The 19707-nt window shown below is 50.4% G+C and overlaps 8 protein-coding genes across 8 annotated transcripts; 2 read left to right on the top strand and 6 right to left on the bottom strand.

Annotated features, from left to right (window-relative positions):
- Positions 1–251: 251 nt before the first annotated feature.
- FIBRA_00156 (uncharacterized protein) lies at positions 252–2323 on the top strand (the record flags this gene model as incomplete). Its single annotated transcript, XM_012322055.1, has 8 exons — positions 252–437; positions 484–530; positions 595–653; positions 703–1142; positions 1212–1706; positions 1795–1963; positions 2026–2205; positions 2262–2323. 8 exons carry the CDS (start codon positions 252–254, stop codon positions 2321–2323), a joined length of 1638 nt encoding a protein of 545 aa, XP_012177445.1.
- A 274-nt stretch (positions 2324–2597) lies between these two features.
- Positions 2598–3456, bottom strand: FIBRA_00155 (uncharacterized protein; the record flags this gene model as incomplete). Its single annotated transcript, XM_012322054.1, has 4 exons — positions 2598–2830; positions 2893–3061; positions 3124–3236; positions 3294–3456. The coding sequence occupies 4 exons, from the start codon at positions 3454–3456 to the stop codon at positions 2598–2600; spliced, it is 678 nt and encodes a 225-aa protein (XP_012177444.1).
- Positions 3457–4972: 1516 nt separating this feature from the next.
- Positions 4973–5336, bottom strand: FIBRA_00154 (uncharacterized protein; the record flags this gene model as incomplete). The annotated part of the gene is made up of 3 exons (XM_012322053.1): positions 4973–5082; positions 5143–5262; positions 5318–5336. 3 exons carry the CDS (start codon positions 5334–5336, stop codon positions 4973–4975), a joined length of 249 nt encoding a protein of 82 aa, XP_012177443.1.
- Positions 5337–6218: 882 nt separating this feature from the next.
- FIBRA_00153 (uncharacterized protein) lies at positions 6219–7097 on the bottom strand (the record flags this gene model as incomplete). Its single annotated transcript, XM_012322052.1, has 1 exon — positions 6219–7097. The coding sequence occupies one exon, from the start codon at positions 7095–7097 to the stop codon at positions 6219–6221; it is 879 nt and encodes a 292-aa protein (XP_012177442.1).
- A 555-nt stretch (positions 7098–7652) lies between these two features.
- FIBRA_00152 (uncharacterized protein) lies at positions 7653–9052 on the bottom strand (the record flags this gene model as incomplete). The annotated part of the gene is made up of 7 exons (XM_012322051.1): positions 7653–7676; positions 7732–7881; positions 7951–8086; positions 8142–8283; positions 8339–8539; positions 8592–8655; positions 8717–9052. The coding sequence occupies 7 exons, from the start codon at positions 9050–9052 to the stop codon at positions 7653–7655; spliced, it is 1053 nt and encodes a 350-aa protein (XP_012177441.1).
- Positions 9053–10380: 1328 nt separating this feature from the next.
- On the top strand, positions 10381–11149 carry FIBRA_00151 (uncharacterized protein; the record flags this gene model as incomplete). Its single annotated transcript, XM_012322050.1, has 5 exons — positions 10381–10494; positions 10552–10587; positions 10641–10670; positions 10717–10793; positions 10852–11149. The coding sequence occupies 5 exons, from the start codon at positions 10381–10383 to the stop codon at positions 11147–11149; spliced, it is 555 nt and encodes a 184-aa protein (XP_012177440.1).
- A 281-nt stretch (positions 11150–11430) lies between these two features.
- On the bottom strand, positions 11431–15921 carry FIBRA_00150 (uncharacterized protein; the record flags this gene model as incomplete). Its single annotated transcript, XM_012322049.1, has 4 exons — positions 11431–14903; positions 14953–15544; positions 15614–15744; positions 15804–15921. 4 exons carry the CDS (start codon positions 15919–15921, stop codon positions 11431–11433), a joined length of 4314 nt encoding a protein of 1437 aa, XP_012177439.1.
- A 233-nt stretch (positions 15922–16154) lies between these two features.
- FIBRA_00149 (uncharacterized protein) lies at positions 16155–18720 on the bottom strand (the record flags this gene model as incomplete). The annotated part of the gene is made up of 7 exons (XM_012322048.1): positions 16155–16242; positions 16300–17609; positions 17670–17723; positions 17782–17833; positions 17889–17974; positions 18025–18175; positions 18227–18720. The coding sequence occupies 7 exons, from the start codon at positions 18718–18720 to the stop codon at positions 16155–16157; spliced, it is 2235 nt and encodes a 744-aa protein (XP_012177438.1).
- Positions 18721–19707: the final 987 nt, after the last annotated feature.

The following is a 19707-nucleotide window of genomic DNA, read 5'->3' as shown; positions in this document are numbered from 1 at the left end:
TGAACCGCCTGCACAATTTGAATCACTCGCGCCATTCGAACCTCCCACGCAGCCTGAAATATATGTGCAACTCGAAACACCTATGCCAACCTCTGGTGAGAACTGTCGGTCTGTTTGGCACGAGAGTATCTCGATCATAACGTCTTGTACCTTGTTGTTTCAATATGAAAATGTTGCTCCCACACCATGCGTGACTTCCAGTACCGCAACCGTGAGTTAGAATTCCTCCGAGAGACATTCATATCCTCACGATGGGCCTCAGAATATCTCTCGAGCAGACGCGCTCTGTGTCTCAAGGATTTGTTGCTCATCTCGAAGCGGAAGCAGAAGCGAATGGAGATACTACACCTGTGCCTACAGTTTCCGAGGAAGCACAGAACGGGGAGGACGAGGAGGACGAGGAGGAAGGCGCCGAAGAAGAGGAAGACAGCGAAGACGTAAGTTCGGGATACTTGCTTTCGGATTGTATTCACTATTCTCTAGGATATCGAAATTATTATGGAGCCTACCTCTCGAACCCTTGACTTTCGGTACGTACCGTTCAGATTGCTAATGTGCATAGAGCTAGTCATTTGACCGGGTTGATATATACAGGCAACAAACCGGTCGGGCACCAGGGAACCGTGTAACAAGCTTTAGCACGCCTGCACGAGGTGATAGCTATCCAGATATCGTCTTATCTTACTCATACTAGGTACACAGCACCTGCGGCGCCGCAGCCCACCTTGACCACAGAGTACACACCGCGTGAACGAGTTGGTGTCACCAAACTGACTTCGACACATGCTTCGTCCACCACTCCTCTTCCTGCCCTTTCTGCTGCCTCAGGCACTATAACAACCCAAAATCCAGGCGATAGCGAGCAGCAGGTAGCCGATGCGGGGCCTGACCCCTTGACTCTACCTCCCGCAAAAGCACCTCCTTCACATCCAACCATTAACCCGGATGCGCCTGGCACATTCGACAATCGTTCCATTCTGGAAGTAGATCTGAATGCGCTAGCAGAGAAGCCATGGAGGCGGCCAGGGTCCGACTTGAGCGACTGGTTCAACTACGGATTTGATGAGCTTTCGTGGGAGGCGTATTGCTATCGGCGGAGAGAGCTGGGCGAAGTTGCAAACGTACTGAAAGCCAATGTCCTGGTATGTCTAAATCACTTGTAACTGTCGCTATTTCCAGCATCATTTCTTCATGCTACTCAATTTCTGTAGACTTTTGCAGGAATGCCTGAAGAGCAGCTATCCTCTTTACCCCCGGAGATCCGTACTATGGTCATTGCAGGTGCTACGGCCATGATGGCAGGCGGCGGCGGGGGACCCAACGCTGGAGGAATGATGGCTCCTGGTGGGGGCATGAACATGAATGGGGGAGCACTCATGAGCCAGATGATGAACATGGGCTCAATGATGAACCCGATGATGCAGGACATGGGCATGAGTGTTGGTGCGGGGATGGGCATGAATGGTGAGATGGGCATAGGTATGGGTGGCGGAGGGCCAGGTATGCAGATGGGCGCGGGCGCGCAAGGCATGGGTGGGGCAGGACCAGGCCCAGGGATGATGCAGGACAGTCCAGGACCAGGCGTAATGGGTGGTGTACCTCAGGGTAGCCCGGAGGGTCAGATAAGTATGGGTGAAGGCTTCGGGCCAGGTGGATCGGTGCCTGGACAAGGGATGATGGGTATGGGGGGAGAATTTGGGATGCAGGTATGTTCTCTCTGCACTAGGCCGTTATTCCTAATGTGCGCATTCGTGGCCAGTATATTCTGACTTTTTGACCTTCTCGTCCGAGTAGCAGGATCCGACGTCAATGGGTCAGCAGATGTATCCTGGCATAGAAGGCAGTACTACACCAGTTGCTGCACCTACGCCCAGTCGCGGAGGGCCCCCTCCAGGACAATTCAGGGGACGCCCTATGCCCCAAGGCATGAGAGGACGGGGAGCTTATTCAGGTCGTGGGAGACGTGCGTCCTTTTTCTTCACTTGTGTTGCATCCATTTACGATCGGGCTCATGAAATTATCTAGCATTACCAGTGCGCCCCGCGTCGCCATTACCTCCAAACGTGCCCACAGGTCCCCGTAATAAGAACAAGTACAAGGACATCGATGGTAGTGCGCCGGCCGTGGATGGTCTCGATTATGGGGGTGGAGGCGGGATAAAAGAAGGCGGAAGGGGAACCCCAGATGTAGATGAAAGAAGCAGTAGTCGGTAGGTCCGTTCCTTATTGTAGCATTATACGACTCACGCGTTGCACGCATAGGAAACGAAGGAGCTCTCCAGGGCTCGATGAAGGCAGGGGCCCAAAACGAAGATAGTCCCTGACTATTGCTCCCTCTGCTTATTCGTGTATAATTTCCTTGGTCTGCCATGTTCTAGCCATATAATTCAAATTTCATTGTTACAGAATGAGGGTGAACGGAAATGAACATTATAGTACACGATAATGAATTCATACAAACACCGAAAGCGCTTAGTCTATCTAAACTAGACTAGATGAGTAGCAATAATGATAACATTAGGTCAAGGCCAAGCGAACCTCACGAAATACGTGTCAGAATCCTGTAGCTACAGAATCAAAATGAGGATATCCTGATAATCACGTCAAGGTAGGAAGAGGAGTAGGCGGGAAGGGTGGCAGCTGTGAGACGTCTACGGGGCGTTTCCATATTACAATCGGAGGGTTCCGTGAGACTGGCTTCGTCGACGCGTGCTCAAGGGAGTCAGCAGCAGCAGATTCAGATGTCCCGCTATGAGCCGTCTTGTCACTCTCTGTCGTGGGCGGACGGCGTAGACGCGTTGATCCAAAGTGCGGAGGAGACGGCTTGGCAGCTTGGATACGGCATTACCTCGTCAACGATTTCTGAGCACAGGTGATCAGATATCCCACGTACCAGGGACTCCATCGGACATCTTGACACCAATCAATCTCAAAGGTACAGCTCCTCCCGTCACAGTCTGAAAGAGTTTGATTAGGGAAGCTACAAACTCTGCTTGGTCCTTCGGATTGTCTGCTTGCCATCTGTAGGTTGTGGCACTGGGAGTGATCTCGAAGACCAATGACTAAGTGCGCGAACACATATTCAGTAAAATACATATATGCGCGGCACCACTTAGCAACGTACGTTGACAACCTCGACCTCGCGAAGCTCCTCGAGGGGCCACGTTTTTCCGACAGAGAAAGCACCGTTGCAATTGAGTTTCGCCTTATGAATGTATCCTGACTTGTCGCTGGCCTCTGTTGAGATGATTGAGAAATGACAGACTCGAAAGAAAAGACAGATACGCGACATACGTGAGAGAATGATATATCTGGACTTTCTCCCTTTTCCGTCCTGCGCTGCTTCCCATATCTTGATATGCGCGACGTAATGCTCCTCGAAGGGACGACCTGATGAGTTGAGCTTGACAAAGACGGAGGATTCAATTTTTTGTTGAATGGAATCGCTGCCTCCCATTTTCGTGGTGGAGAAAGTCAACACGGGGTGACTGATACAGAGGTGAGTGACAAGGGACTTACTATTCTAGTGTGGTGGAGAACAAACGCCAAAATGAAGCATCTCCCACGGCCTCCGGAATTGGGAAGAGGCGCTCGGTGGCTTCAGAGCCCGACCTACAACTTGAACACTAGTTACGCGGCTAGAGCCTATGGCTAGCATACGCAGTGCTAACAGCAACGAGCTGGTGCATATGCTGCGACGTATATAATCATGTCTCCGAGACACGTGTATGGACTGCCAATAGGAAAAGTACACGCAGTCGGCACTCCAGTGACCAGTGACTGATGCTGAAACAGCCAACACTCATCATGGTTTTATAAAAATATTCGAGTGTTTCGTTCGACCGCTTTCAATGACATCAAGAAAAACATAGCAGATCATGTAAGATAAATGAGGAACTCGATCACGAATTTTGGCTAGGACAAGATGCACGGCGGCTCAGCGGTTGATAAGTATTGCACGACCACAACACAAGCCTTGTGTTGTACTTATCAACCGCTGAGTAACGATCGAGACATGATCGATTCCATATGCAATTGGATCTGGTATGTTTGTAACGGCGTAGACTGCTAGTGGCTCAAACGGATGGACATTAGACAGTGTGATGCGTAGCACGAATGTCCTGTGTGCAAGGAGATCTAGAAAGAAGTCGATCACCACAATCTTGAATCTCGATTCCTGAAGATTGAGATATAGTTCAGACAAGTTCAGGCGTGGCAACAAGCGTGGCAATCTCCAATTGGGAAGCGGTAAAATGCAACATGGCTTGCAGCAAGCCCTCGCTTGGTGGATTCAAGTACACACTGCCCTTTGGAAACGTACATGGGTTCTCACTGAGGCAGATATATTCTTGCAACACAAAGACAAGAGATAAGGCGGCTGCGTCATACTCCGTCTTGTTCGGCTTCTCAGAAAGAGCACATGAGAACAATCAATATTCTTTTGTTATAAACACTTGAAGAAATTTTAAGATCAGAACATTAAAATTTGAAAGTAGCGTATAAATAAACACGCGGTTTTCATTTCCGAAGAGACCTCAAGAGTTTGGCTGGCAGAATCATATCTTTGTAGTCATGATAATAAATAGCGAAGTCAAATGTCGCAGAGAAGCTGATGAGGAACAAGACAGGTAATGCTAGAAGGTTCGCGAGACGCACTTACTGGCCAGTGGGGTCAGATACCAATTATCCATAGTCTATATGTTCGCTGGGACAACACTGATGTTCAAATTACAGGTCACGAGGGACCACGGCATGATGCAAAGCACAGTCAATTATAAATATGAGGAGGTATCATATGAACATGCTGAAAAGACATATTGAAGCGCTGATGCTGTACCACGAGATAGCCATGAGTTTTTAATTGAATCTAACCGAGCTCACCGACAATATCTGTAGTAAGTTCACACCCAGAAGTCAGCGGTTAGTCAAGTTAGATCTTCGCAGATGGCTTACTCGCTATGCACCTGCATGCCTCACACTACGACAGCACCCTCTTCCAACGCCTTCAGTGCCTGTTTAGCTGCCTGCTCCTTAGCGATACCCTGATTCTGGCCTGTACCTTTCCCACATTCGATGCCGTTGACTGGGGTGCACGTATGAGTTTGACTACTGCACTAGTTCTTCTACAAACCCGATCACATACTTAAGACAGCTGCCTCCCAGGTTGGAGCGTGATGGGGCCCAGATCGACCGGTCTTGTATTCCATCTTCAAATCTGGATTTCTTCGGCTTTGGAGCCAGTTATTCAGGTCCATTCGATAATCTGTGTAGTACCAAGTGAGCTTGAAATTTCGTCAGCTACATTTTACGGTGCCTACGGTCGTGCTCGGAACTCATAGATGTGTTATGACAAGTGGAGAGACTGAAACTTCAAGTCACGAATTGCCCCGAAATCTCTGACCCGAAAATGGTGGAGTTATAGGGAATGTCTGGCCGACAAGATTCTAAAAGCGATGAATGCAAGTGTAGACGCGAGAAGGTCAGTTGCGTTGTCCTGGGGGCCTCAGCTCAGCTGCAACTTATAGACGGGGCCACGCAGCGCGCAGGGGGTCAAAATCGATAGAAGATGTTCGCAGAAAGATGACGGTGGTTTACCAGCATGAGTCATTCTTCACGAGATCGGGCGACGTATCATTGGAAGTAAACACGTTGTGTCTGGTATGCTGAGAATTACACAGCCTCGAGCCTCGTTTCCTAATACCACGGCGTTACATGGCCTAACAAAAAATTGTGGCAGCAGGTAGTATCCAAAGCCGAATGATTAACTCACCAACTAGAACTCAATCTGAGACGGACCATGTTACAACTTCAGCATAACATGAGTTCCGTGTGCGGACACCATACAAATTCTTGGTGAAGTTTCCAAGGCCACGGTGATCAGGCACGAGTGAGTTGTATTCGGGTGCGGAGTCTAATTTAGAGTGTCACATGCCAGAATACACCACTTCATGCTGGTAGTCCACTTGCTGACTGCGTCAAATAGACATGAGGATAGGGCTGGTCTCATCCCTCATGTCTATTTAGCACTGTAGCGGGCCGGGGGCTTGGCGCTATTGAGTGACACTGCTATCAGAACCTGTCAGCTATTTGTAAGGTCTGAACGTACCGCTGTCGAAAAAGTCGCCGTAAGGCGGTCAGATATACGATCCCTCCAACGAGTGAAGCAGCTTCAAATCAGGGTGATAATGCAAAGACGTATGCTATGTCACATACACGGTTTTATGGTGCACCTATATCCGACTGCTTCCCGGTCTCTAGTTCCCCCTTCTCCTCTTCCAAACTCTTCCTTAAGCCCTCTAGGGTCCTCGCCAACTTCCCACCACCTGCCTCGCCCAATACCAACGCGAGCTGAGACGCAGGAGCACTAAGAAGTCCAACAAGCTGCGCCCTGAGTATCTCTAAGGTGGGAAGGCCTGCCACATCCCATACGCCCGGAGCTTTGAACACTCGCCCTTCGATTAGCGCACCAACGAGCTTCAGTTCGGGGACCGGCACTGGGCGTTGACGCTTTTGGCGCCGACCGGGTACAAATGCTGCTTCGACATCTTTTTTCTGCTGCTCTATTTCCTGCGGAGTCTTAGGAACGCGTGGAGGGACGGCGCGTGAGAGTGCGCGTAAGATAGCGTTCATTTGAGGAGGATTGAATGACGGGAACGAGAGTACAGCGAGGCCACCTTCGATCATGCCAGCAATTTCTGTGACTGCTTGTGTGTCCAACGGTGAGAAATCTCGTAAAGTCACACCGAATATAGACGTGCGGAGGACGGTCAGCGTTGGTGGTTCAGCCATTGCAGCGGGGGAGGGTCCTGCGAGAGTTGGCGCGCTGGCATGGCGCGCCGCTGCCGCCGCAATATCACGACGCAGTCGAATGAGTCGTGGGACTGAGAAGTCGGTGTGTTGCAAGAAGATGAGTGGGGAGTCGAAACTAGACTGGAAGAGTCGGGTGTATTGGTTATAGAGGTATGTCTTGCGTTCCGAGTAATTACGCGGGACAGTTTTGTTGGGATAAACTCGAGGTGGTTCTATGGATACGACATATGTCCGAACATTTCGCAGAGCAGGAATTATGCATGATACTCGAGATGGCAGGGCAAGCATGAGAGACGGTCGCCAGGTACAATGGTCAAGACCTTCACGAGTTCGACGCCAAAGCAGCTCCGAAGACAGCATCACATTCACAAAGAGGCTATATCTATCTTCACGTGACCGAGATTTAGAGATCGATCGAGGCATCTAATCGTCTACCTCGTACATACAACATAACCTATGGAAGGTGCTCTCCAATTGCCTCTAGCTTCTGTCTGCTAGAGAAATACTCTCCTCAAAACTAGGTTCCAACTATCAGGATATGGTGCGCTCGTTCGTGCTCGTCATATTCAAGAGGATACCCATTCGAGGTGCAATTCTTAAGACAATATTGTTTCATTGCCGCGCTTCACCCCTATAACTTGGGCTGAGCAAACGAAGTTTAAGCTCACGTGCATCGAGGAAGTAACGTCGGTCATTCACTTCGGCACGTAATTGTTGTCCTTGAGTATACGTATATGCAACATCATACGAGGTGAAATGTAAGAGCCAAGTGATGGGGAGTTACAAGTACAACAAATTGTTTCTGCATCTTCCATTCATCCATGCTGACTATGTAGTGATAGTCTATTCCTTGACCACCTTCGCAGGCTGTGAGATTCCAATTAATGTCCGCTATAGAGACTTATAAGACAACCAATCTTACTCCTGCATTGTCAAATGGAGGCAAGCCGGCAGCCACCCTCGCACCAGCAACAAGAGCGCTCCAGTCCAGGACTTCGAAAGCAGCTTCGCCACTGTGCTTTTGCTCTGCATGAATGGCACGGGCGGTCAGCATATGTGCGTGCGCAGCATCCTATGAGCGTTGGAAAAAAATGAGTTTCTCCACCGACATGCAGATTCGACGTCGAAGACAAGTACGTACGGTTACGGGCATCGGCGAGTTCAAGTCAGTGACCAATCGGCGAATGTGGTTGGCGTCCTTGAGACCACCATCGATTGCAAAGCCGGTCAAACCATCGAATTTGTCGGTCACCATCTTATTCCCGTAGTTCACGAAGCTGACCACAGCAATATTTCAGAGTTTACCGCTGAGGGAAAAGAAATAACACATACGGAGGTGCAGGAAACATGTCTTTCACCAACTCGTATGCCTGTGCGGAGCCGATGCCCGCCTTATCGGCGAGCGTGAACGCTTCTGCAAGAATCTCCAGAGTACCCAGGATCATTGAATTGCCGATGAGTTTGAACGTGGGCGCTACGTATGCAAAATTAGGATCCTGGACGCAGTCTCTAGAACTGTAGTTAGTCACCTTTCTCAAGGTTTCCACCTAGGTCCATAGCCTTCTTGCCAACTCCAGGAACCAATAGGTGAGCTATCTCCTTCTTCGATCGGTATTCTCCGGCGAGAACGCAGATAAGATTCCCAGTCTCGGCCGCTATGGGGGGACCAAAGACTGGGCATGTGACGAAATGGGTGTGAGGAATGTTGGAGAGTAGGGTGTCCAGCTCTCCTGCGAACTTGTTTGGTGACACTACGGGGGACATCCATCGAAGAGTACATACCAGCCAGCGTCGGGTAGATGGTACTCATCTCAACAAGAATCTTGTTCTTCGTCGGGTTGTTTTGCTAGGCATATATGGCCAATCAGACAACACGAAGGCGGGCAAAAAAAAGCGAACATGTTCACCTTCAAAGCAGCTGCAAAGCCCTCGTATACGCTCTTGACCACTGCATCACTAGCCAAGCTCGTGAAAACAACATCGCACTCGAGGACGAGTTGCTCGGCTGACTGGGCGATTTTGACCTTATCGGCGCCGAGCTCTTTCAGCAGCTGTTCGGATTTCGCGATAGAACGATTATAAACGACCAGCGCAGAACCTGCCTCCGACGCGCGGCGGTTGGCTAGATTACGCGCCATGAAGTAACCCATCGCCCCAAGTCCATAGAACCCGACTGTGTTGACTACATGACCTGGGGTCGCGGGACGGGAGAAAGGAATAGCGTGCTGAGCGACTGCCGCCATGGTGTTCGCTCAGTCGATGTGGTCTCTGTGGGGAAGGAAAAGGCTGAGGCACCCGCTGTGTGTATATATATATCGAAAGAGCAAAGTCTCAGCTCTTTCAAATCGGAATACGACCCAGCCGTGGTAATCTAAGTCTTGCGCTCATCGCGGCACCGCGTCGGGCGGCCGGTGCTCGCTCATACGATCAGGTGACCTTCATGGCACGCATGCATATTCGGGGAGAGCCGGGCGTGCTGCGGTGACTGTCCTGAAAATGATTCCTAGCTAAAACATATGTGACATTCTCCCTCGAGTCGTCGGGAAATCACCTCGTCGCAACCTACATTTTCGGCGACAGTAGTGTGCACAGACTAGGTCAATAACACCACGATCACGTATCTGTCCTTGCGAGTACTTAGCACTTCTTCACATTCCAGGACCGCATGTGGGGTGAAGTTTGAACTTACCAACGCCTCCGGATTTATTGTAATCATGTCTCATATCCCTCATGTATACCGGTGTTTATTACCGCCTCGTGTCATCTGCTGATGACAGCGCGTCGCAACACGGTCAGCAGTGGCATGCTGAGTAGGAGACTAGGAGTCCTTGGCTTGTGTGATGAGCTCAAGTAAGGCCACAGACACCTCCGGCTATACAATAAAAGCATATATCACTGTCATCAATTGCCGCAATGACACCACGCTTATTGATGTACTTCTCTGTTAAAGTAGACTGAGCACCACACGAATGACATGAATGAGTATTCATTGGATTCGGCGGGCATGAACGGACGTCAAGTCACAAGTTCTGATCAAGTAGCGTCCATTTGAAGGTGTAGGATTCTGGGTTGAGTCGGTGAGCGTGGCAGTCAATGCGGAAGCAAAGACGCAGTCAGTGACGACTTGGGCCCATGATGCACGATGTTTGGCATCATGTACGTTATTGCATCCGCGTGGCCGGTTCCGACTCGAGAACGCTGAACGTTACCATCTCTACGTCTACCCTCTGGGTACAACTTCGTCGCTCTCTCATTTTACTGCTCGTCCCGCTTACTACTTGTGCTCGCCCTGTACTTCTTTTTATTCTTTCCAGATTGGACCGTTCTGCTTCTGCACCCAATTGCTGGTCATACAATGGATGGCTGGAAGGACCATCTTCACTTTGCATTCCTCGGAGAACATGTTCTTTTCCCCAATCTCCATATTGATTCACTCTGGAAGTTCACTATTGCCTCGCTATTAGCTGTTGCCGTTTGTTCGTCGGAACGGTACGTCCCTTTGTTTACGTTCCAAGTGGATTGAGACGAGGAATGACAACGATCCCTAAAACCTCGACACCGCATACTGTAGATGTCTGACATACGCGCTTTCCAAGCAATGGGGACCTGTACGGTTGCGGCGTTCGCGGTTTCGCAATGCTCTCTGGCGAACATGCATGTACTGGCTGGTTACATTCGAAAGGCTGTATGTACTCTTTCTGGTTAACAATCTATTGTGGCTGAGTGTAAGGGTTGTTCCTAGCATGTATATGCTAATAGCTATGACATTCAATGTTGGGTGAGTCGTAGCTGATGCGGACCACTTGACGGGGCGCTAACCTGAAACCACAGCTTGATTTTGATAACAGTGAGATATATGACGTATGGGACACATCCTTTTTGCCGAGATGTTCATTATCCCACCCAGGTCACGACGCTTTCTGTCGGTCAATTCATTATTGAGTACATCGACGACCCTTGCATTACCCACCATAGGCTGTCAGAGTACGTCTGTCCCTCTCTGGTACCGCATTTGCTGACTATAGCTTGATGCGTTCGATAGTCCCGAACATGCGAAAGAGCCTCTCCTGTCTTCGCCTCATCATTACGACGAGCCTGGCTCTACCCCTGAGACTTATCCTCCAGCCACAGTGGCTCCACCACCACGCCGAGTGAGGTCGAAGCCACACAGCATCTATATTCACCCCAGTGAATCGAATATTGTTCGAGCAGATGTTGTTGCCCAAGAGCTTGGTCTTTCAGACACAAATCTTTCCAAAAGCGACCTGTATCCTGAGGATGATAATTCATGGGAGCCAAGCAGGAATCGAGATGTTGCACGGGGCATGTGGGAGCGGTAAGGCGTTTTTCGTTATTACTAGATGTCATATTTTGTCTCTTGAGCAGCCGGATCCTCGTACAATCTACTTCTAGTTGTTCCATCACATCATTCTCTCTGTTGAAGTCTACCTTCACTTGTGTCCTTGTTTTCCGGTACGATAGTATCTAACCAACAATCATATACAAGCAGTGTCAGGGAGGTATTATCTGTGCAATAAATATGCCATATGTACGTGCAATCAGTGCAATCATTCATAGCAAGATCGTGACAGACAAATAAGTACTACGTTTAAGCTAATCCTCATCGTCCCCTTCCCGCATCACCGCCTATGCGACGCGCCGGAAATCCACGTTTAACACCTCCAGCCGGGGCCACTCCTGAGTCGTCTGCCGCCCGTTGCCACCTGTCAATAAGTTTGGATACACCCTGGTATAGCCGCTCCGGCGAGGGCGAGCGCAGAGGTGAGGATGCAATATCTTCCGGAGGAGCTGTCGCTTTCCGCAGAGGGAATGGTGAGGTGAGGCGCTCCTGGGTATGTGTTGACGATGCTTCCGGTTCAGACGATCGTGAGACCGGTAATGGCGACCTCCGTGAAGGGAGCCCATTGACCACAGAAGACGTATCTAATCGTCCGATCGGTGATGAGCTCCGAGGCATTCCCGATGGCGACGTGCGATTCTTAGAAAGATCGCGTACAGGGTGATCCAGAGTTGGGTCGTCTGGGACAGACATACTGGTTCTAGACATTATGGGTGATGACGTGGGCGAAAGCCTGGGAAAGCGGGCAGCAGCAGCAGAAGGTGAAGACAACGATACATTGTTTTCTCCACTCAAGGATTTCGTCTTCGAGTCCAAATTGGCAGGTTTTGGGGCAACAGCTGAAGGAGAAACGAGTGTAACAAGGTTGTGTCCCCTCGTATTCCCTCCAATTGCCTCAAAACGTTGTACCATGTCTGATATAGAACTCCTGCGCGAGGTCCGTTTGGCAACTGGGTCGGCGGGAGGCGAAAGCATACCGTATCCTGCGGATGCCGCTACTTTAGAAGAAGTTGTGTTCGATTCAGCCGACGATTTAGATAGAGAGGTAACAAACATGGATTGCGGTCGAGACCGCCCCATCGTGGGAGCTGGTGTAAGAGAGGGGGAAGGTGGCTGTTGAACAATAGGAGCGTTGGAGGGCTGTCTTCGATGGGGGCTCGATGGAGATGGAGCTTGCGATGATAGCATTCTGCTTGAATACGAAGACGTGTCTATGAGCGGCTGTGGTGATCCCGACCGAGGTTTCGGAGCCAGGGAAGGAGGCCGCAATGAAGGCGACGGCGTGATAACGGACGCTCGCTTGTCGGTCTGCTTTGAGGTCGGTCTGTGGCTTGCTTTCTGACCTTCATCCTGTACATTGTCTAGGCCGGGACCTTTGCCTCCACTCCATATATCCACCAAATCATGGACAGAGCCTTGTCTCCCTTTACTTCTGGCTCTCCGTCGCTTGTTCTCAGCATTGCTCTTAGCAGCCTCTTTCACATGTTGGCCTTCCCATCGCGAAGAATACCCGTGCAAATCCTCGGGACCATCGTCACTAGATGAAGAAGACGAGCTCTTCACGGTCGCATCTGGCATTGGTGCAATAGGACTCCAATTATCAGTCAAACCATTCGGAGAAAGTTTACCCATTGTTCGGGTAGCACTTGTGGTATCGACCGGTGGAAGCCACATCCTGCTAGTAGCACCTCCTGCCCCAACCGTGGTGGCACCCGTGCCAGTTCTTGGAACCATCGTCTTCCGTTCCGGCGACCTCTGCAGTTTCTTCCGCTCCCTTTCTCTTGTTTCTCTTGTGCGATTTTCGAGACTAGTTATGGGTATATGATATGTCTCCAAAACGTTCTCGGCCTCCAGTGGTTTCTGCAGGACAATAGGGCTGCGTTCAATAATCGAAGCTCGCTTGCTTGGCGATTCACGCAGTACAGGCTGGGGTTGTGGCTCAGCTCTGAATGGTAACGGAGGCGTGGCTAATTCGTCTTCATCCCCGCCAGTGAGCCAGTCACGGGGCTCGGAACGAGGCTGAGAACGGGGGGGAAGTGAAGGTGTAGCAGACTCCGGAGAGCTAGGCGAAAGCAGATTGGCGGAGTTTGTGCGCGAGGGGCCGTTTGAGGGTGGCGAGTGCTTGTGGCGACGAGCAGCCGACGGTCTACTCTTCAGGGCCACTATAACATCTTGGCTCCTGTCCCGGTCCTGCTTACCGTCTTTTTTTGGCTGGCTCTCCCTGGTAGATGCCGTAGGTGGAGGACGAGCAGATGTTGACGCGTGTCTGGCCAAACCCCCACCCAGCTGAGAGTCTCGCATTGCGGTACCTGTGACAGTTTGCGATCGCACACCATCGTACCTACCCTGCGTGGCGCTAGCCATATCGACCCCATTCATAGACAAAGCAGTAACACCAGGTAGGCCATCTACACCGGTCGCACGTAAGTTACTCATATGGTTCGCTCTAGATGGTGGTCTCGAACCATTGGACAACTTCTCCGTATAAGGTGGCTGCGTAGATGCATGCACATTAAGATGAGCAAGTTTGTCTCTTACAGCTGATGAATCTGAGGGCGGCGATCCAAAGTCTCGATCAAGCTCCTCTAATGAAGGAAACCGCTCTTCCGCAGTTAAAGACTTGGCTTGTTGCGATGACTGTGACCTTACTTGGGGCTGTGCACCAATGGACAAGGGAATTTGGGATTGCGGGGCCGGCTGAGGAGAATGTGTTGGCATAGGTGCATGAGCGCTTGGAGGGCGGTAAGTTGTATTAACTGTCCCGAGGCCACTAGGCTGCCTGGAAGGCGCATTGAGATATTGGGCTGATGCACTACTGGAACTGAGGCCCGTCGGCACGCCAAGGCCTGCAAGACCTGTACGACTTTTCCGAGCCTCTCCTAGTGTCTGTGGTGGAGGTTGTGTGGAAAACCCGAGGCCCTCAAAAGCGTCTTTGGCTTTTCGGGTAGATTGGTGCCGTTGTATCTGGGTCAAACCTGGTGACGGCTTAGGAGATGGAGGTGCCCGGGTCTGAGGGAATGACTGGGGTTTAGGCGAAGGGGAAGGAGCAGGGTAGGAGGGCGCTGTGGGCGCAGGGGATCTAGCAGGCTGAAATGAATCCCCAAATGATTTTCCAAAGCTGGCGGAAAAGTCGTCAGGAAACGCTTTTTCGAATATTTGCCGTTCACTATCTGGACCCCTCTCTCCTTTGGCTTGTGTTTGTTTTCGCTCTTTCGACCCAACAGCCCATGCATCACCCACATCCCTACTCAGGTCAACGCCTCCACCACCAATGCTCGCAAGGCCAGATTTGTGTCCACGTACACCACGCCATATACGGTCGTCTTCTGCACTGAATTTAGCGTCTAATCCAAATGTCCGCTCTTTCTTCGGACTGGCAGGGGGAGACGGCATAGCAGGAGAAGGGGTTGGTCGCCCCCGACGCATAGGCGCAATCGCTTCCAGCACTTTGTCACGCGCTTCGATCCCGGGTGTCTTTACAGATGAGACCAGGGGTTGCGACGACTTATACGATACCAGGTTCTCGAGAGAACTGGCGTTTTGCTGAGTTGGGGGAATGAGATTGGGTGATCGATTCTGCAGTGATGGCGATGCGATGGTGCGAGATGAAAGTGCAGGTTCTCTGAGAGGGATACTGTATGAAAAACGAGACTTTGTGCCGCGAAGTTTGTGGACATGAGCGAGGATCTCGAATACTGTAGGTCGCTGAGAACCATGTTCACGTAGCATTGAGGCTAGAGGCCGATCGTCAGCAACTAATCAAGACCAGCAAATGCAACACACCAATTAAAGAATTCATATCGTTAGAATACACGGGATACGGCGGGATCTTATACTGCACATTGAGAATAGCCAACGGGCCGTGCTCCTCAAATGGTGTAGTATAATAGCACAGCTTGTACAACAGGACCCCTAGGGCCCACACATCGCTCTTCTCGTCGACAGGACGCCTCTGGTAGACATCAACCATCTCCGGAGCCCGATATTGCAACGTCGTGTGTCGATTCAGGTCGGCTTCAAGCATCCTCATTTCTTGCGTGTTCGAGGGGATCTTCTGTACTGGGGTTGTACTCCCAAAGTCACACAGTTTATAAAGTGTCGCAGAGGATTGTAGGATATTCTCTACCTTGAGGTCGCGATGGAGGAGTGGGGGTTTGAGCGCGTGCATCGCAGCAAGACCTTCGCAGACATCACAGAAGATGGTCAGAATCTCTGGCTCAGTAAGTCTTTCACGAAGGCGACGATTCATCATGTCGATAATTCCACCGCCAGAGCAGAATTCCATGAGGATGAAGACCTCATACGTCCCATTTGACAGGCGATGCCACGCGGCGTCGATCAAGTATACGATGTTAGGATGTCCTTTGAGTATTCTCTGTTGAAATACACGGTCATCGCGTCGCCCGTAAACCATAAGATGATTGTAACAGGCGTCGACACTCACCATGATGTCCACCTCCTTCTTGACCTCGGTGAGCATGGCCTCCGACGGAACGGCGATACGTTTGAGGACATGGTGAGTCGTATTGAAAACCGGTGTCGCGGTACGCACGAGATAGACATGTGCAAACCCTCCTGCGATGGGGTTGCACTGTCATCCGGGTAGTGACAGCTCAGGGATCCGCTGGACGAACCTTGGCTCAGGTAGCGCTCAACCTGAACAGTGTACTTGTTGACAGAAATGGTTTGCCCAGGAACTAGAGTTCCCTTGTTGGCTTGCTGCATGTAGGCCGGGGGGTAGGCCTGAGCCATGGCCGGAGGGGTGGTAGAGCTTAGAGGTTGTTGGTCACGGTTGTCCTCACGCTCTCGCGTGGTCAGATTAGGCAACCGCTGTGTTAGTAGTAGCGCTCAGCCACGCAACGTACACACATCCGAAATTCAGCGAGGTTTAATCACTTTTGACGAATCACAATGTCCTACGTACTACACTTACACACAATTACAGCTAGTGAATAATTTACTTCCGCGTCACGAAATTAATAAAATTAGAATCCTGCATCCACAGCTCTTTCCTGAAGAACTTCCACTGCCTTGCGTTCCCTCCATTCACAACCTTGCTCGTACTCGCAAGAGCTGAGAAGCATATATACTCAGTATCACAAACACCGTAAACAGGGGTATAGTACTCACGAGCACCGCCTCGTCAGCTGAATGTCCACACCGCGTGGTGGTCGTCGGCCATTCCACCACTGTAATATGCTCTCCAGATGGCCATCAAGCAACACATCATCGACTACGAACTTCTTCGTTCCCAATATGCGGGTCTTCACCACTTCATTCGCGGGTATCTCTCCATTGGTGTCGTCTGCTACATCGGATGTGGATGCAGGCATTACTAGATCCATTTTGGCGACATCATTCGGCGTACCCGTTTCTTCTAGTCCAGTACTGCTTGTATCGTGTTCAGACGCGATAGAGGTATTACAAACGGTAATATCGCCATCGTTCGCATCAATAGGATGGTGTACGTCTTCCAGACTAGCTCGAGCGAAAGCATCGTCCGTGCCGTCGTACATATGAGGCGGCGCGTTAAGACTTTCCTGAATAGCGTTGGCTAAATCTTGGTCCAGTGGAGAGTGTCCAGCCGCAGATTGGTTACCGTCTTTCGATTTTGGCTTCCCCTGCCTGGATCGCACCGTTCGGTAGACTAGTGTCAATGTAGGATCCATGCCGTTCACCGACAGTGCTTCTACGGCATGGCGCCACGCAGCTACCAGATCGTTGAGACACTGCGGAAATTGGCCACTGCCGTGGTTGTTGCCCTCGCCGCTGGTGAAATCACTAGACGTATTGGATAATGTGCTGCCAAATGCTTCAGCGCCGAGGAGTAAACCGCTGTCACGCATGAAGCTTGCGGAGAACGTGCGAGTCGGGTCTAAGCTCATCCTACGCCACAAGGCGTCAAAGTCTAACGGCTCAACAGGGGACGTCGGCATCGCATGCTCTACCTCAGGACCAGATCTAGATGGCGAATGCGAGGCGAGGAGATTACTGAGTAGTCGGTGATAAAGCATCAATTGTAGCCGCGATGTCAACGTATCCTCATCTGGAGGGAGACTTGGACTATTCCGCGTTTTTGTGTCGAAAAGATGCAGGGTATAGGCCGCAGCTGCATGCTGTATTGCATCGGCTTTGTCTGAAATACCACAAGGATGTTGCGTAGGTGTTATTGGTTTAGGCGTCGATAGCTCTATGCGAGACTCGGAATCAGGACACGAGTCTGATGCGCAAGATTCAGACGTTTGCGAGGATGTGTCGAAATAGGCTGAAAGCTTAGATTGAGAAGGGGAAGGCCGACGACGGCCTCTCTTGCTCTTCCTCATGGAAGGGGTACCAGGCGACGCTCGTTTCTGCGGGCTGTATCTCCGAACATCCGCATTGCTGTCTGTCTTCAAGGGCTGTCGCAAGCTGGACAGGTAAGGTTTGCGTTGAAGTTCATCCTAGAGTGATTAAAAATGATTCATAGACCTAAGTTACCGCATAGCCGATGAGTCACTTACAATAATCCCAACCACTATCTGACCGTGAACAAGACCGAATACAGGTATCTCACGCTGTCAAAATTAGAATGTAAGTGACATACGGTAAACAGTGCACCGGGAGGAACTTTACGCAGTATCCCAATGCTATGAGCGCGTCCAAGGAAGCCAGCATGTTTACAAGGCTTCCGGAATCATCATCAGTAAACTGGCACCACGCGAACTAGAAGAAGGGCTAACCGGAGTGCCCAGCGCTCCTCCTGAGTAATAATTTCCACCTGAACCTCTTCAGGTTTAACTTCACGTTCCAATGCCTTATGCACCGACTACTTTCTTCAATTGAGTTTTGGATGCGATGATATAAAGGCATACACACCCTTCCTCTGGTAACGAAACGGTGATTATTCGCCATGACACGTTTGTCAACGGTAATAGTCTTGCCCTCCGCTGTAACGAATGACTGAGGTCTTTGATCAGGCTCCTGATGCCGCTTCTGGCGAAGACCATAATCAAACTGAACTTCACACCTGTTCTTCTTTAGTAATTGCCAATAAAACAGCTCAAGTAAGGTCACATACCAGGCAGGTCCAACAAGATCAGTCACAGACAAAACTTTTCTCCATTTCCTGAAGCGTTCAAAGGGACTACGCCCGTCTGAACTCCACTCTTGATGACGCGACAATGCCTTGGGAAGAATAGAATTATCAGTGGCTCCCTCTACTTGTATTTCAATGCGAGGACCTCCGGTTCCATCTGAGATACTATCGTTGCGGTTGCAGTTACCAAAGATCGAGACAAGGCTGGGTTGTGCGGACGCAAGCGCAGCATCAATACAGGCAAAATCTTCCGCCGTAAATTCGGACAGGTCGTATACATCAAACTCATCATATTCAGCAACGGTGGAAAGTATAGTTTGTGGGGATGCGGACTCGTATGCAGAGTCCTCCTCGTGCATCTGTGGTTGTGCACCGCGGCTGCCATGGCGATCGTGCCCCTCAGATAGGAGGATATCCTCGAGGTCAAGAGGGGTATAGAAGGCAGCATATTCGTCGTCCAAATCCGGAACAGACATGCTACAGTTTCTATGTAAGCATTGAACGACACATCCTGGGGGGATAGGTGGAGACCGACTGTAACTTACCACTCCCCAAAACCAAGCCTAGCGTGTGGATCGTAGCGAAAGAGTACAAAAAGATTATGCCGACGGCGAACGCCACTCGGACGTCTAAGGACTGGAGAACATTTCTAGCCCAAGTCACGTGGCTGCGGTAATGCGCGGCCCAGTCTTAGTCTAGCCCAGACTGAGGTTGGGAATCCAGGTCGACCAGCTCGATCATGTACTCCTCCGACCTCAGCGACCGCGGTGCTTGTCTCATCGGCTGTTTTATTTGTAAATATTTCGCCTGGAATATCTTCGCAAACTGGTCGAGACCACAAATCTTCGTCTGACGAATACATCATCATCGGTGATGGAGTTACAATGCGGAATGCAGCTTCTTTACCGCCATCTCACAAGTCAACTGTGCTCTCATACACACCTAAAACACTGGACTGTATACGTTTATGATTTTTAACAAGTATCAGACGAATATGCAGACCATTGATTATTTGAGGCAGCGTGACTGTCTTCGACCTCGCCTAGGTGAGTTAGTCCATACCATTCTCTACTTGGTTCCATATTGTGGGAGACCTTTGCCTAGCATATTCTGAGTGCAATTTTTCATGCTTCGCACCTCTGAATAATATTAACGCCTATACAGGTTGCACTGCTCTCCATGCCGAGCATTGTTCGTCGTCTGGGATCGTAAGACTAATGATCTATGCACCCCATTGATGAATAAGCTGATGTAGTATGTTGCATCTTTCGGACTTTAGATACATATAGGTTGGCTCGCTGAATGCTGATGATGACGATTAGTGAGTCGACGCGATTGGATAAACCTTCCTAACATCCGGCTTCGTCATAAGGGAAGGTCACGGTCATCCCGACAAGCCTATGAATCTAGCGTGTGGGGGGTATATCACGCATCCGTTCATCGCTGTCAGTAATCTTGAACTC

Source organism: Fibroporia radiculosa (assembly GCF_000313525.1).
Source record: "Fibroporia radiculosa TFFH 294 genomic supercontigs, scaffold31, whole genome shotgun sequence".
Classification (NCBI taxonomy): domain Eukaryota; kingdom Fungi; phylum Basidiomycota; class Agaricomycetes; order Polyporales; family Fibroporiaceae; genus Fibroporia; species Fibroporia radiculosa.
Note: the sequence above shows the minus strand (reverse complement) of the source record. Positions and strands in the feature narration are given on the sequence as shown.